Source organism: Mesoplodon densirostris, chromosome 17 (genome assembly GCF_025265405.1).
Source record: "Mesoplodon densirostris isolate mMesDen1 chromosome 17, mMesDen1 primary haplotype, whole genome shotgun sequence".
Lineage (NCBI taxonomy): Eukaryota > Metazoa > Chordata > Mammalia > Artiodactyla > Ziphiidae > Mesoplodon > Mesoplodon densirostris.
Genome location: NC_082677.1, coordinates 15,079,805 through 15,097,753, shown reverse-complemented (window position 1 = coordinate 15,097,753; position 17,949 = coordinate 15,079,805). Strand labels below are relative to the sequence as shown.

Here is a 17,949-nt window from a genome sequence, read left to right as displayed (position 1 = left end):
AGTGATTGAGATTAAATGTGGCAGATGTTCAGTTGTAGGTTTTGGATATTTACCTGAATTTCAAAACTTTGTATAAACATCTTTGTGATGTCCTAAAAGAAATCTGACTGTTTTTTTTAAAAAGAATGCTACGATTTCACCGAATTCTAGTTGTTGGATAAGGAAAATAAAGAAGTAAAATTATATGGCAGAAATGCATCATGAATTTCTGTGACATAGAAGTGTTAAGAACTGCAAATGATGACAGTTTTCTACTTGCTAAAAGCAGGAGATTACCTGGTAAATCTTCTAATACATTAAATACTGGGTATGAGATCATCCTTCAGTTTTGGGGAACATTACAACCTTCAAGTTTTATGCTGGTATCTTTTATTTAAAACTTGCATTAATGAGGCACACGTTTCTTGTATTCAAAGCCACCCAAAACAAATATGTTAGGAGGCTTTGAAATTCTTTGGCTGCATACCTAGATGCTTTGAGCCAGTAATAAAACATTATCTACTTTCCTGGAGATTTTTCTAGAGCTGTTACATCTTCCTCATTCAAAAGGAAAACAGTATTGCTATGCTGTTTATTTTTTATGGTGCCCATGATGTCATCAGCTAAACATTTCATTGAATTTTTATTGATGTATTTTCAGTTAGAAGGGATTCATTTACTTTTATGGTAAGATTAAATAGAAATTGCAAACACCTCAGGAAGTCTTAGGAAAATGTAGTCTGTATTTTAACCTTTGTAGTATTATGCTGTACTGTAGTATTTTCATTTTTGATAACCTTTCATTTGTTTGGATTAATAAGTGGAGTGGTAGCTTAAATAGTCTTATATTTTCATAAAGTAATCTTTTGTATAGGAAAACTTTAGGGACTTACAAATCCTTTAGCAAATTCTTAATATTTTGTATATTTGTATGATATATTCAGTAATAGAGAAATTTGCATTTCATCTATTAAATAATGTGTATTTTTTTAAAGTAGTATACTTTAAATATTTTTTAAAGTATTATGGCTTCTACATTCTAGAAGGTATCAGGATATGGTAAAAAAAAAAAAAAAAAAAAAAAACCCAAAACCAAGGACATTTATTTGTGTAAGCCTGAGTTCAGATTCCAGCTATGTCAGTTATTAACCATTTGCCTTTGAGGAAATTATTTAACCTCCCGAGCCTTAGTTTTCTCATCTGTAAAATTAAAGATACCTCACTGGAAGAATGTAAGAATTAAATAAGATATTGAGTTGCTCAGCACAGTTCTTGGCATATAATACATAGGAATAAATGTTAGTTCTTTCCCCCTCTTGTATGATGATAGAATTTTAAAAGTAGCAAAAAAAAAAAAAAAACTAACAAAATACAATCTATGATATTAAGGAAGACTTTGTTCCATATTTGGTGAAAGTTGGGTGTTCCAGGTCCTCATGGTTCAAGATATGGTTTTAAAACCCAGTGTTGAGGTAGAATATGTGACTTTACTTAGGAGAGACAGTGAGTGTGGTGGTTAGAGATCAAGTTCCTGAGTGAGTCTTCATCTCTCCAAGCCTCACTTCCTCCATCTTATAAAATGATGGGAATAATAATAGGATTATTTTATGGGATTCTTCTGAGAAACAACTCATTATACAAGTAAAGCATTGTCACCATCATCATCCCTGTTTCTACAACAACGATATTGTGAGGGGATTTGCTATTATAACTATTTTCTCTTCTATACTATAACATCTTTAAATCTTAAAATATTCATGAGGATACTGTGTATTTTCTAGGAACCACCAAACAGGATAATAGAAAAGCATGAATTGGCAGTACGTTGTCATCAGCAGAAAAACATTTAAGTTCATCAGAATCTTGAGTGTCCAGACTCCAAAGGAATTTATCTTAGATTTGACCTCGTTTCTGAGAAAGTGTAATTTCTGAAAAAGGAAAAAACATGTTTTCTGGTCAGGTTGGGGAGATAAATGTGACAAGTGTCCATATACACTGTACGTACATATTATTGATGCTTTGGGGTCGGAAAGGGAGGTATCTCATTTCCAGCTCCTGAAGGCAATTGTTATCTGAACGAAAAACAGGAAGGGAACTGTGGAAACGTTCTCACTTTGATCACTCCCCTCAGTACACACTTAGGATCTTCTGAATACTTTAAGCGGACCGGCCTTAGAACCTGGAGCCTCAGCCATTCAGTAACATTCTTTTATATTTCTTATACTTAAATTTTAAGAGTAGTAAAACATCATGCTCTCTCTCCTAATAATTAGCTTCATGAAGATTTACTTTGACGTTTTTGGGAAAAGATGTTTTGTTGTGTATTTAGGGACTCACCATGTCAGTTTGGGAACATAATACCAAAAATGATAAAATGCATGTCTTGTGTCTAAAATTTACTTCCCAGTGTTGTGTTTTTCTGTTATATAAAAAATTGCAGTTGTTTGTTTTGCCACTTAAAATGTAAAAATTGTTTTTCCAATTTGAAGTAGCTTTTTGTCAGTTTTTAAAACCTGGTTTGTCCCTTCTGTGTGCTTTGCTAGCCTAGAGATTTATAAAAGCTGTTAGATGGAATTACTCCCAGTTAGATTTTGTAGTATTTGTTATATATTGGATTGATAATAAGATCACTTCTATTTTAGCTTTGGCTTTATCTAAATTTAATCTCATTTTTACCACTACCCAGTTAACAGAGTCTTGCTCTTGAACATCCATTAGCCATGTACATGCCACCAAATTACAGGTGTTTTTGAAATACCCTCCAAGAGTAATTCTCAGTTTAGAGGCTTCAGTGGGCAAAAAAGCTCAGTCATGGATGTCAGTCACACTTTTGTTTTTATTCTTCAGTTGGTTTAAACTTGTTCACTTGTAATGTGCCATCCTTTGCTAGGGTATCTGGAATGTGTGCTGTAATATGAGCTAACAAGAATAGTGAGAAAAGTTCAGAAAAGAGGGTTCTGTTGTCATGTGGGAGGGTATAGTGTGGAGAAAATTGGGGCAAATATAAAGATGATTAAGTATGTGTTGTCTGAAACAATCTGTTGGTTGTTTGAGATGGTGGCCTTTGAACAAGAGCCTCAGAATACTAACAGGAAAAGAAATAATAGTTTTGACAAAATAGAAGTAGAAGCAAGTCAAAGTGAAAGTGACTGAATTTGCTTCGGTGCTGTAATACACTCTTGTCAAAAATAATTGGTCAGGGCCTTCCCTGGTGGCGCAGTGGTTGAGAGTCCACCTGCTGATGCAGGGGACACGGGTTCATGCCCCGGTCTGGGAGTATCCCACATGCCGCGGAGCGGCTGGGCCCGTGAGCCATGGCCGCTGAGCCTCCGCGTCCGGAGCCTGTGCTCCACAACGGGAGAGGCCACAACAGTGGGAGACCTGCATACCACAAAAAAAAAAAAAAAAAAAAAGATTTCTCTTGCAAAATTTTCTGTCTTAAGTCTTATATTTTAAGTACATCTAAGGATATTAATAACTAACAACAACAACAAGATCTCAATCCAGAAATCACCCTTGGATTTTTGAGAGCACTTAACACCTTGATTTATTAAGTTTCCAGTGCTACGACCTTATTTTTTAGCCCTAACATACTCTTTCAAATATATTGAACATGTAAACCTGCCTTGTTTTTCACATTAGCCATATTGGGTTGTTTTTTTTTTTTAAGAATAATTGTCACAGGAAACTGTTAGCAGTGTTTGACGATATGGAAAAGACCTTTAGCAAAGCGAGGCTTTTATTTTTCATTTTTTACCTCTCTGGATTGCATTTCTCCCATTCCTATCCCCAGGTGCATATGCTTTAAAAACAAAAGGAAAAAAAGTGAAGGAGTAACAACATGCTTGCTTGGTGGTATAAACTATTGAGAACCATAGAGAATTCTGAATGGGATTCAGAGAAAGATTTTTTTAAACAATAATTTGTCTTATTTGTAAAAAATACATATGCATTTAGAGAAAGGACTAGAAGGATATACACCTTAGAAGTGATTAGTCTTGGAAGTGATTAGCCCGGGAAAATGTGAGTAGAAACTTTGGGGGGTTATAGGATAGAGAAAACTTCCATTTTAAAAATTCCTGCACAGCTTTTTCCCTGTATTTCATTGAATATGACTACTTTTGTCTTTCACCGTTTTAAATCTCTCTGAAATCGTGATGCATCTGGTTATGCTAGTCAGGCATCAGTGAAGGAGCAGTTGTCATTGCCTGTTGTGGATATGCATCCAGATTTGCATTAGGGGCGTCAGAGAGGCCATAGTGGAACACTCTTAAGAAACGCTGCATCGCAAATGTTCTTAATAGAAGTTGGAAAGCATGGCCACTGACAACTCCGAGTTGAAAAGCCGGTTCAGAAGAGTTGGATTCTGAATGTGAAGTTTTAGGAATACCTCAGCCGACCATGTCAATCAGTTTTTGCTACATAACAAACCACCCCAAACTTACTAAAACAACAGCTAAGTTGTAACTGCTCATGAGCTTATGGGTTTTCTGGTTGGTTTTGGCAGGTTGGCTGGGGGTGGGTTGTTCTAGAGTAGCTTCTCTCAAATGTCTAGTTGGTGCTGGCTGGTTGGTGTCTAGTTGGTTGTCAGAGAAGGCGATAAGAGGGTTATATGTCATTCATCATCTCACAGGCTAGCCTGGGCTGTTCACCTGGCTATAGAAGAGTTCCTAACACAAGGAAGAGCAGCGATTGACGTGCAAGTGCTTTTCAGGCCTTTGTTTGCATTGTGTTTGGTAATGTCCCATTGACCAAAGCAGGTCACCTGGCCAACCTCAAATTTAAGGGTTGGAGAAACAGGCTGTCTCTACCTCTTCATGGGAAGAATGGCAAAGGCACATTGCAAAGGGGCATGTATACAAGCATAGGAGTGGTATGTGGCCATTTGGCAGTCTAACGCCTTAATTTATTTCTTGTGTGTTTTAGTTTTTATAAAAATGATGAATAGATCTTTAAATGTCCAAATAAAATTTTAAAAATCTCTTCCAATAAGTGTAAGATAATTGTAAGTGATTAGAGAGCATTTTTAAACTTCTTATTTTGAGGTAATTGTGGGCTCACGTGCAGCTGTAAGAAATGATAAATATCTCACATGCCCTTTACCCATCTTCCCTCAGTAGTTACCACCCACGTAACCACAGCACAGCATCACAGGCTGGCAGCCGGCAGCCGTATCTTTCAGCCATGTTCAGATGTCACCAGTTCTACATGTACTCCTTTGTGTGAGTGTGTTTGTGTGCTTAGTTCTGTGCAGTTTTGTCACATATGTAGATTCCTGTAATCACGACCACAGTCAGGGTACAGAACAGTTCTGTCGCCTCAAGGATCTCTCTTACACTCTTTCATAACGACATCCACTCACCTCCCACCGCCGTCCTTTCTTAGTCCCTGATCCTTGGCAATCTTACTAAATCCACTTTCCATTTCTATAATTTTGTCATTTCAAGAAAGACGTACAAATGGAATCACACAGTACGTAACCTTTGGGGATTGGCTTTTTTTCTTCCCACTCAGCATGATTAATTCTCTGGAGATGTATCCAAGTTGCTATGTGTGTCAATAGGGGTTTTTTGCTGCTGTTGTTTTTATTGCTGAGTAATATTCCATGGTTTGAATGTGCCTTATAGTTTGTTTAACCATTCCCCTGATAAAAGACATCTAGGCTGTTACCAGTTTTTGGCTATTACAATAAAGGTGCTGTAAATATTCATGTACAGGTTTCTGTATGGATACCAATTTCCATTCCCCTGGGATAAATACTCAGGAGTGCAGTTGCTGGGTAGTATGGTAGTTACGTGTTTAGTTTTTAAAGAAACTTCCAAGTTGTTTTCCAGAATGGCTATGCCATTTTATATTTCCACCAGCATTATATGAATGATCTAGTTTCTCCTTCTCACCAGCATTTGATGTTATTATTTTTTCTTTTAGATGTGTTCATATTCTGATTGGTGTTTATTAATACTTCATTGTGTTTTTCATCTGCATTTCCCTAATGGCTAATGAGGTTGAACGTCTTTTTCATGTGTGTGTTTGCTATCTGTATCTCTTCTTGAAATGTGAAATGTCTCTTGTTTTTTGCCCATTTTCTAGTTGGATTATGTTTTTTTCTGTTGAGTTTTTAAATATATTCCATATACTTCATTGAATATATGGTTTGCAAATATTTTCTTCCAGTCTATAACTTATCTCTGTATCCTTTTAGCAGATTCTTTCACAGACCAAAAGTCTTCAGTTTTGATGGGGCCCAGTTTTCCCTGTTATGGATTGTGCTGTTGGTGCCAAGTTCTTTGCCAGCCCTAGAACCAGAAGATTTTCCTCTGTTTTTTTTTTTTCTGTTCGATATATAGTTTAGACCATGATCCATTCTTTGTTAATTTGTATGAGGTTGAGGTTCTTTTTCAATTCTTCTGGCACCATTTGTTGAAAAGGCTGTCCTTTCTCCATTGAATTGTCTATGCCTCTTTGTAAAAAGTTGGGCATATTCATGTGGATCTGTGTTAGTCTGCTAAGACTTCTATAACAAAATATCACAGACTAGGTACCTTAAACAACAGACTTTACTTTCTCAAAGTATGCAGGCTGGAAGTCCAAGATCCACGTGTTGGCAGAGTCCATAACAGGCTCTATTTCTGGGTCCTCGAGTTTTGTTCCATCAACCTCTGAGTCTTACCACCTGCCAATACCATACTCTATTTTTTTAAAAAAATTTTTATTGGCATATAGTTGATTTACAATGTTGTGTTAGTTTCAGGTGTACAGCAAAGTGAATCAGTTATACATATATCTACTATTTTTTAGATTTTTTTTTCCATGTAGGTCATTACATAGTATTGAGTTCCCTGTGAATACCATACTCTTTTGATTACAGGCATACCTCAGATATTTCAGGTGTGTTTCCAGACCATTGCAATAAAGCAAAGATTGTAATAAAGCAAGTCACATGCATCTTTTGGTCTCCCACTGCATATAAAAATTATGTTTACACTACACTGTACTCTATTAAGTGTGCAATAACTTATGTCTAAAAAAAGTACAGTACATACCTTAATTAAAAAATACTTTATTGCTAAAAAATGCTTACCATCATCTGAGCCTTCAGCAAAGATCACCAATCACAGATCAGCGTAACAAATATAATAATAATGAAAAAAGTTTGAAACATTGTGAGAATTACCAAAATGTAATAGAGACATGGAAATAAGCAAATGCCATTGGAAAAAATGGTGTAGATATACTTGCTTGGCAAAGGGTTGCCACAAACCTTTAATTTGTACAAAAAAAAAAGGCAATATCTGTGAAGCACAATAAAGCAGAGCACGATGAAACGAGGGATGCCTGTACTGTAGCTGTATAGACAGCCCTAGCATTATTCCTCCTACTCTTTTCTTCTCTTTCAAGATTGTTTTAACTCTTCTAGGGCTTAAGCCTTTCCATATAAATTTTAGAATAAGCTTGTCTGTGGCAAAACTTTGCTGGAATTTCGGTAGAAAGTACATTAAACCTGTAGATCAGTTTGGAGAGAAATGACATCTTTACTATGTTGAGTCTTCCAATTTAAATAGTGATTTTTATTTTATGATCTTATATCCTGTAACCTTACTGAACTCACTAATTAGTTCTAGGAGTTTTTTTGTAGATTCCTTGGAATTTTCTATGTAGACAATCATGTCGTCTACAAATAGTTTTATGTCTTCCTTTCCCATCTACGTGACTTTTCTCTCTGCCTCCCTCATCAGTGGCTGGAACTTTCAGTACTACGTTGAGTAAGAGTAGTGAGAGCTGACCTCCTTGCCTTGTTCAGGAACTTCGGGGAGAAGCCTTCAGTCTTTCACTATGATATTAGCTGTAGGTTTACCATGTTGATGTAGTTCTTCTCTTTTCCTAATTTGCTGAGACTATTTATCAAAGTGAGTGTTGGGTCATACGATTTTTCTTCTTTAACCTGTTGATATGGTAGATTACCTTGATTTTCAGATGTTGAACCAGCCTTACAGTAAAATCCTACTTGAGTAAATCCCACTTGATCTTGGTATATAAATCTTTTTATACATTGTTGGATTTGTCTGCTAATTTGGTTTAAAGGTTTTTCCTCTAAGTTTATTAGAGATATTGTTTTGTAGTTCTCTCTCTTGCTCCTGTTTTTGGTTGTTGTTTTGTCTTTGTTTTTTTAACAAGGTAATGCTGGTCTCATAAAATGTGTTAGGAAGTATCCTGTCTTCTAGCTTCTGGAAGAGATTGTGTAAAATTGGTGGTAGTTTTTCTTTAAATGTTTGAGAGCTTTTAAATTACATATTTCTTTTCTTTAATAGTTATAAGATTATTCAGGTTATCTTTTATTTTGGTTGAGTTTTGGTAGTTCAATGGATTTTTTTTAAGTTGTCCATTTTTTTCAAGTTGTTGAATTTGTGAGTGTAAGGTTGTTTGGAGTATTCCTTTATTACCCCTTTAATGATTTCAGGATTTATAATGATAACCCCCTTTTCATTGCTGACATTGTTGGTGTGTGCCTTCTCTTTTTTCTTTATCAGACTTGCTAGAAATGTATCAATTTTTGTTTTTTTGTTTTGTGTGTATGTGTGCGTGTGAAGAACCAGGTATTGGTTTCATTGATTTTTCTCTATTTTCTTGTTTTCAATTTTATTGATTTCTGATGTTATCTTTATTATTTCTTTCCTTTTGTTTGCTTTGGGGTTATTTTGCTCTTCTTTTACCAGGTTCTTAAAGTGGGAGCTTAGATTATTGATTTGAGACTTCTCCTCTTATGCGTGCATTCAGTGCTATATATTTCCCTCTCAGCACTGTTTTAGCTGTGTCCCATAAATTTTGATTTGTTGTATTTTCATTCAATTCTATGTGTTTTTTAAAAATTTCTTTTGAGGGACTTCCCTTGTGTTACAGTGGTTAAGACTCCACACTCCCAATGCAGGGGGCCCAGGTTCAATCCCTGGTCAGGGAACTAGATCCCACATGCATGCCACAACTAAGGAGCCAGCCTGCCGCAACTAAAGACCCACACATCCAAATAAACAAATATTATTTCTTTGGAGATTTCCTTTATGACCATGAATTACTTACATCAATTTCCAACTGTTTGAAGATTTTCCTATTGTCTTCCTGTTACCAGTTTCTGTTTTGATTCCTTTATGATCAGAGAACATACTGTATATTATTTCAGTTATTTTAAATATGTTGACATTTGTTTTGTGACCCAGGATATGGTTAAACTAGGTGAATGTTCCACGGATACTTGAAAAGAATTTGTATGCTGCAGTAGTCTGGTAGAGTGTTCTGTAGATGTCAGTGTGATCCTGTTGGTTGATGTTGTTCAGTTCTTCTATGTCTCTGCTAATTTTCTACTTGGTAGTTCTCGCAGTTGTTGGCAGTGGGGTATTGAAACCAACTGTAATTGTGGATTTTTAAATTTCTACTTTATTTCTATCAACTTTTCTTTCATGTATTTAGAAACTCTTTGGTGCATACATAATTAAGATTGCTTTGTCTTCTTGGTGGGTTAATCCTTTTATTATGTAATGTTCCTCTTTCTCTCTAGTAATTTTCTTTGCTCTGAAGTCTACTTTGATATTCCTATAGCCACTCATGCATTCTTTTTTTAAAAATCAATGTTAGCAAGATATGTCCACCTCCATCCTTTTACTTTCAACCTACCTATGTTATAGGTAAATATTTGAAGTGAGTTTCTTGTATATAGCATATAGTTGGATCGTGTTTTTCTTTTGATGGTATATTTAGACATTTACATTTAAAGTAATTATTGATTTGTTAGGATTTAAGTCTCATTTTGTTATTTGTTTTCTGCTCGTTTTCTCTGTTTCTCACTCCTCTGTCTTTTCTTGGCTTCCTGTGAGCTGCCTGAATATATCTTAGGATTCCATCTTATTTTGCTTTATGTAGTTTTTTTAGTGTAGTTTTTATAGTTTTCTTAGTGGTAGCTTTAGATATTAAAATATCCATTAGTAGTAATTGCTGCTGCATTTTGAATATTTGTAGTATGCTAAGCATTGTAAAGGAGCTTTATAAGATTTATGTCTATTTAACTTTATAAAACCCCATGAAGAAGGTGCTGTCTTAATACTCATTTTATGCCTGAGGAAACTGTTGCTCAGTGAAGTTAATTTGCCCAATCACATGGCTGTTAAATTGGTGAGCAAACCTGTTTTACTCCAATGTTCGTGCCTTTACTGTAATACTATACTACCTCATTAATGTTAATTTTATAGTGTAGGTTTTACATTCAAAACTGTAACGTATTTTGTCTCATTTCCTAGGTTTTGATGATGATGGTTCAGAATTTCATGAACATATATTTCTGGATAAATACCTGGAGGATTTTCCAAAACAAGGACCAATTCGCCACTTCATGGAGTTGGTGACCTGTGGCCTTTCCAAAAACCCATATCTGAGTGTTAAACAGAAGGTTGAACATATAGAGTGGTTTAGGAATTATTTTAATGAAAAACGGGATATTCTAAAAGAAAGTGGCATACAGTTCAATTGAAGATCATGGAAATTTTCATTTCAAGCTGTTGGAGATTCATATTATCATTAAATAATTTTACTAGAAGTTTTCCTATATTGTGTTCATTATTGCATCTGATTTGAATGGTATAAATGTTAAATTGTTTAGAAGTATATACAGTGGTAACTGAAAAATATTCCTGCATGGAAAAAAGTTACCAGCTTTTATGGATTCAACTAGTAATTCTAAACAAAAAGAGTATCTTAGAATTACTAATAAGTTTAAGACAACTTTCTGTAACCTTTTTCTTTTCATTCAGTGACCATACTTCTTTAAAATATAAGTCGCCATACATGTGATGTCATCAGAGGACTATAATAGTTGAGAGGATTTACAGACAAATTTATATGCATAGACTATATTTACATATACATGTAGTTTCTATATTTGCATATATACATATTTATATTTTCACACTAAATTAACTACCCTTACCTAAGTCTGGGTCACTATAGTAAAGTAACCTTATAGAAATAAAGGGCTTATACTAATCACTTCTAGAATTTTAGGTCATCATGCCAAAATCAGAACTAATTTCCTTTTTTTTTTTTTTTTTACGGTACGCGGGCCTCTCACTGTTGTGGCCTCTCCCGTTGCGGAGCACAGGCTCCGGACACGCAGGCTCAGTGGCCATGGCTCATGGGCCCAGCCGCTCCGCGGCATGTGGGATCTTCCCGAACCAGGGCACGAACCCGTGTCCCCTGCACCGGCAGGCGGACTCTCAACCACTGCGCCACCAGGGAAGCCCTCCTTTTTTTTTAAATTTAAATTTTAATTACTTTATTTATTTTATTTGTTTGGTATTTTTGGCTGCATTGGGTCTTCGTTGCTGTGCCCGGGCTTTCTCTATTTGTGGCGAGCGGGGGCTACTCTTCGTTGTGATGCGCAGGCTTCTCATTGCGGTGACTTCTCTTGTTGCGGAGCACGGGCTCTAGGTGTGCAGGCTTCAGTAGTTGTGGTGCACAGGCTCAGTAGTTGTGGCACACGGGCTTAGTTGCTCTACAGCATGTGGGATCTTCCTGGACCAGGGCTTGAACACGTGTCCCCTGCATTGGCAGGTAGATTCTTAACCGCTGCGCCACCAGGGAAGCCCAGAACTAATTTCTATTATGGTGTATAGCAACGTGATTCAGATTCATACAATTGAAAGGACTGATGATTCTTTTAAAAAAAACAAAAACAACCTCAAATTAAGAATTTAGTTTACAGTGGCTTCAGGCTAGTAGTGTTCAGGCTCTGGCACAAGCAAACAAAAATTGTATGTGAAGGAACTCACCATAAACCCAGTCTTCAAATTACAAAACACATAAGGAAAGAAAGCACCATGAATGTACACCAGCAGAAACAATAGACAACAGAATCAGACTCACAGAGCCTTTAAATATTGGGCTTATCATATTCAGAATCTAAAAATATGTGTAACTTAGAATGAAGTATAGAGCAGGAGACTATAAAAGTGACCTAACAGATCTGAAAAAAAAAAATTAGTGAAGGGGTTTATTTTTTAAATTTTTATTTATTTATTTTTAAATATTATTTATTGGGCTGTGCCGGGTCTTAATTGTGGCCTGTGGGATCTAGTTCTAGTTTAATTTAACAACAGATTAGACACTGGAAAATAGATCTAAAGAAATTCTCCACATGCAGCAGAGAGAATCAAAGAGAAAAGAAATATGAAAGAGAGGTAAAGATGAGTATAAGAAAGTAACATTTGTATAATCAGATTTCCAGAAGACAAAAGAAGAAATGGGCCAGAGGCTCTCTTTGGGTAGTTTAAAAGAAAAAATGATAATTTAATAACTGTTAAAAAAAAATAGGATCTCTATTTTTAAAATCTTCTCAGAAAGAAAACAATAAACTCAGACCATTTCTCAGGAGAGTTTAAAATATTCAGAAAGCAAATAGTCCTACAAATTATTCCAAAGCATAGAAAAAGAAGGAAAAAAATCCAACTCAGTTTCAAGAGATTAGAATAACAAAGATTAATCTCAATCATTACACATTTGAAAGATCCAAAATAGCAAACACAATCCAGCAATAAACAGGAAAGAACAGTTGATAATCTAGTTTATCCCAGCAATGCAAGAGTGGTTTGACAATGGAGAAAAAATATTTATGTCACCTCAATGGATATAGAAAAAATAGTTTGATAAAATTCAAGAGTCATTTATAATTTAAAGAAACTAGAAAACTTCAAGTAGAACTTCTTTAACCTGGTAAATGGCATTTACAAAAAACTTACAGCAGACATCTTTCTGGTGAATCATTAAACCATTTCCTTTCAGATGATAAGACCACAATTTATTGTCAGTATTATACTGGAGGCCTAGACTGTGCAGTGTAGCAAGAAGAAATATAAAGCTATTAGAATGGGAAATTCTAATTACCTTACCACCCAAAGATAATCTCCAATGAATCACATCCTCTCTTTGAGTGTAGGCAGAACCTGAGACTTGCTTCTAGCAAGTATCCATAGAATATGGCAAAGATGATGGATGTAGGCATCCCCTTGATTGGATTATGTTCTGTGGCAAAAGTGACAGAATTAGTCACTCTTATGGTTACATTGTTCTGTAGGACTCTTAGTGACTAGATGAGTACGCTGCTGGCTTTGAAATAGTAAACTGCCATGTGAGGAGGCCTGTGCATCGGCCACATGTCAAGGGACTGTGGGAGTTACTCGAAGCTGAGAGCAATCCCCAGTTGACAGTCAGCAACAAAATGGGGACCTCAGTTCTACAGCCTCAAATAACTGAATTCTGCCAGCAACCATGTGATCTTGGAAGAAGGTCCTAAGCTCTAAAAAGGACCACAGCCTGGCTGACACATTAATTGAAGCCTTGTGAGACCCCAAGCAGGGGACCCAGCTACGTGACCCACAGAAACATGTGGATAATAAGTGTATGTTCTTTTAAGCCACTAAATTTGATATAATTTATTACACACAGATAGATACTTAATATAAAAAGGAAGAAACAAACCATCATTAGTAAGAGCCTGTGATTATGTAGAAAACAAAAGAATCTGTAAATTACAATTAATAGGCTAGTTGAGCAAGTTTGCAGTTGCATGTCTATATACCAGCAACAAACAGATAATACAATTTATAAGATACCATTTATAGTATCATTGAAAATTATAAATGGATAAGATCTTTATGAAGAAAACATTTTAAAACTTTAATAAAACAGTAATAAATTTTTTTAAATAAGTAAGCAAATGGATAAGTTCATGGGTAAGCTATTTATCTATATAGATTTAATGCAGTTTCATTCAAAATCCCAACAAGGTTTTTCACAGAACTTCACACATTTAAGCTAAACTTATAGAGGGAAGCAAATAACTAAGAAGAGTCAAAATACCCTTGAAAAAGAAGACAAGGTCAGGTAAGAAACTTGCCTTAACTTTTAAGCTATCAAGACTTTCCCTGGTGGTCCAGTGGTTAAGAATCCTCCTTCCAATGCAGGGGATGCGGGTTCGATCCCTAGTCGGGGAACTAAGATTGCACACGCCATGGGGCAGCTAAGCCCTTGCGCGGCAACTACTGAGCCTGCACTCTAGAGCCCACACTCCACAACTACTGAGCCTGCACACTCTGGAGCCCGCGCACCACAACTAGAGAGAAGCCCGCACGCTGTAACGAAGGTACCCACGTGCCGCAACTAAGACCCGACGTGGCCAAATAAGTATTTAAAAAAAAGACTTATTATAAAGTTGTGATAATTAGACAGCAGGATATTACACACAGAGATAGTTAAATAGACTGATGGAACAGAATAGAGAACACAGAAATAGGCCCATTAGTATATGGAAACTTGATACGTGACAAAGTTGGCATTGCAGATCAATGGGAAGAGTGGATATTCAATGAATGGTGTTAGAACAATTGGTTATACACATGAAGGGAAAAAAGTGGATTCTCTACTCATATTAAAAAAAATCCAATTCAACTGAATTTGATACTTAAATGAGATAAAATTATAAACATTTAAAGTGAAAATACAAAAGAATATCTTTATGGCTCTGATGTAGGCAAGGATTTAAAATACCAAAGCACAATCTAAGAAAAAGATTAATAAATTTGGCTATGTTAAAATTTAGAAATTTTAATCAAAAAAGATACCACCAAGAGTGAAAAGACAAGTGTCCAACATGGAGAAGATAAATGCTTCAATACAATCACCAAATGAGTAGTATGTAGAGTATACAAAGAACTCCTAAAAATCAAGTAGAAGAAAAACAACACAAAAGAATATGGTCAAAATATATAAACAGGCATTTCATAGAAGAAATAATATAAGTGACTAATATATGAAAGAATGTGAGGAAAATGCAAATGAAAACCATATTGAGAAAAACACTAATTCGAAAAGATACATGCACCCCAATGTTCATAGCAGCATTATTTACGATGGCCAAGGTATGGAAGCAACCCGTGTCCATCAACAGATGAGTGGATAAAGATGTGGTATATATACACAATGGAATACTACTCAGCCATAAAAAAGAATGAAATTTTGCCATTTGCAGCAACATGGATGGACTTAGAGGGTATTATGCTAAGTGAAATAAGTTAGAAAAAGAAAAATGCTGTAGGATGTCACTTGTATGTGGAATCTAAAAAATACAACAAACTAATGAATAAAACAAAAAAGCAGCAGACTCACAAATACAGAGAACAAACTAGTGGTTACCAGTGGGGAGAGGGAAGGGGGAGGGGCAACATAGGGGTGGGGGGAAAGGCTATTATGGGATTACATGAAACTGTGTGTGAAACTTTTGAAAATTTTAAAGCACTATAGAATTTAAAGAACCTTTCAGTTAAAAATTTTTTTAAAAAACCCATATTGAGGGCTTCCCTGGTGGCACAGTGGTTGAGAGTCCACCTGCCAATGCAGGGGACACAGGTTCATGCCCCAGTCTGGAAAGATCCCATATGCCACGGAGCGGCTGGGCCTGTGAGCCATGGCCACTGAGCCTGTGCGTCCGGAGCCTGTGCTCTGCAACGGGAGAGGCCACAACAGTGAGAGGCCTGCGTACCACAAAAAAAAAACACAACAAAAAACAAACAAAAACAAACCCATATTGAGATAACATTTGTGTATTCTTTAGATGGGTGAAAAATCAAAAGATAGGCAATATCACTCATATGTTGAGGTTGATGGGGGTATAAATGGGTAAACACTCGGAATTACATAATTATATATAATATATATTACATACCTATATAATATGTAAACATTAATATATAACATACATGAAACATTTAGTTTCTCTTATTATATGTAAATACATAGTATAAACATCTATCGTGTGTGTGTGTGTATATATATATATTTATATAAACTGTGAACAACGCTTCTGGAGTATATACCTAAAGAAACCCTTGCAGATAAGTGCTGGGAGGCATTTACAAAAATGTTCAAAGTAGTAAAAATTGGGGAGGAAGTGCCCAGTGCCTGGAGAACTAATAAATAAACTGTGGTTTATTCAGGCAATGGAACTCTAAACAGAAGCAAAAATGATTAAAATAGAGCTGTACACATCAATACAGACGAATTTCAGATGTTGAGTGAAAAATAAGTTGCAGAAGAATACATGCAATAGACTCCCATTTACAATTCTGAATATACTGCAGAGCAATAAATGTGATTATAACAAAGATCACAGGAATGATAAACACAATACTGTAACTCAGGGAGCCAAGGGAGACGGGCTGTGGCGTTGAGGAGGGACACCCAGGGAGCCTAAACGGCACTAACATTCTATTTCCCAAGTTGGATGGTAGGTTCACAGGTGATCATTTTATTATCATGCTTTAAAAATTATATTACAGGGACTTCCCTGGTGGCGCAGTGGTTGAGAATCCGCCTGCCAATGCAGGGGACATGAGTTCAATCCCTGGTCTGGGAAGACCCCACATGCCACAGAGCAACTAAGCCCGTGCGCCACAACTACTGAGCCGGCTCTCTAGAGCTCGCAAGCCACAACTACTGAGCCCGCGAGCCACTACTGAAGCCCGTGCGCCTAGAGCCCGTGCTCCACAACAGGAGAAGCCACCACAGTGAGAAGCCTGCTCACCGCAACAGAGTAGCCCCCGCTCGCCGCAACTAGAGAAAGCCTGTGCGCAGCAACAAAGATCCAATGCAGCCATAAATAAATAAATAGATAGATAGATAGATAAATAATATATTACAGATATCCCTTTGTATGTAACAACATTTCATGATATTTTAAGGAATGAATGGAAGTGGGTGTATAACTGGAAAATATGCAGAATCTGGCCATAGTTTTGAAGGATTATCATACCTTCACAGTTGAGACCATGACATTAAAAACATCCTTTCTTTGTCCATATACACACTTAATTCTAAAGAATCTACTATCCTTAGATTCTAGGTCCTATGGTCTATGTGTATAATGAAGATACTCCAGCCATTTGAAAAAAATGTTCTGTTCTCAAGCCAAATAGAGGACCACCTACCATTTCGGGAAGAAGCACGTGTTAGCCAAGGTGCAGGAAAGCTGGAAGGGTGTAGCTCGGTGGCTGAGGGCAGTAGAGGTGGTTGCGCCATGCGTGCCAGTCTAGAGTAATTACTGTCATCAGCATCGTGGCTGAGATGGTCACAGGCACCACTGAGATGGTGGGTTCCTCTCAGCTGACTGGCCTGGTGCTGTGTGCTTCACACTTATTACATCACTGAATTTTGGAATATTCTCTAAGGTATGTATTATTCCCATTTACAGGAATTTAATAAATTTCCCAAGGTTGCAAATAAGTGGTACAGCCAGGATTTAAACCCTGGATCAACAACTCCAAAAACCAAGTATTTTTTTTCCAGTACCCCTCAAGAAGAGATTTGAGGGCAATTATATGGATACTCTGGAGTAAAGGGAAAAGGAATTTCTTCATTTGGGTTCAGTAAAATAGTCTAATGGGATCATCGCAAACATAGGAACTTTGAAGTGGTAGTTAATGTTTAGATGAAAAATCATTAAAGAGTGGAATAACAATGTAATAACTCAGAGTTTTGGGGGCCTAATTCAATAGGGCTATTTGGGAAAAAATTAAAGGCGGAAAGCTCAGTGGGGTAAATGTCAAAGTGGCCACAATGAAAAAAGAATTTGTAATGGGATGGTAAGTGAGAAACAGCACTGAGAAGTCATTTTTCCAGTGTCATTATGGGCAAAAAGAAAATTGTTCTTTTATCTAGCAATCCCACTCCTGGACATATATCTGGAGAAAACCATAATTCAAAAAGATACATGGGGACTTCCCTGGTGGCATAGTGGTTAAGAATCCACCTGCCAATGCAGGGAACATGGGTTCAAGCCTTGGTCTGGGAAGATCCCACATGCCGCGGAGCAACTAAGCCAGTGCACCACAACTACTGAGCCTGCGCTCTAGAGCCCGCAAGCCACAACTGCTGAGC

General features: G+C 36.5%; 1 protein-coding gene across 2 annotated transcripts in view; it reads left to right on the top strand.

Annotated features, from left to right (window-relative positions):
• Window positions 1–10,561, top strand: part of MRPS31 (mitochondrial ribosomal protein S31) — a 30,039-nt gene extending 19,478 nt beyond the window's left edge. For both annotated transcript variants that reach the window (XM_060079882.1, XM_060079881.1), the window contains exon 7: window positions 10,266–10,561. In XM_060079882.1, the coding sequence (XP_059935865.1) occupies window positions 10,266–10,495 (230 nt within the window). In that variant the 3' untranslated portion in view covers window positions 10,496–10,561. The remainder of the gene's footprint in view (window positions 1–10,265) is intronic.
• The last annotated feature ends 7,388 nt before the right edge of the window (window positions 10,562–17,949 follow it).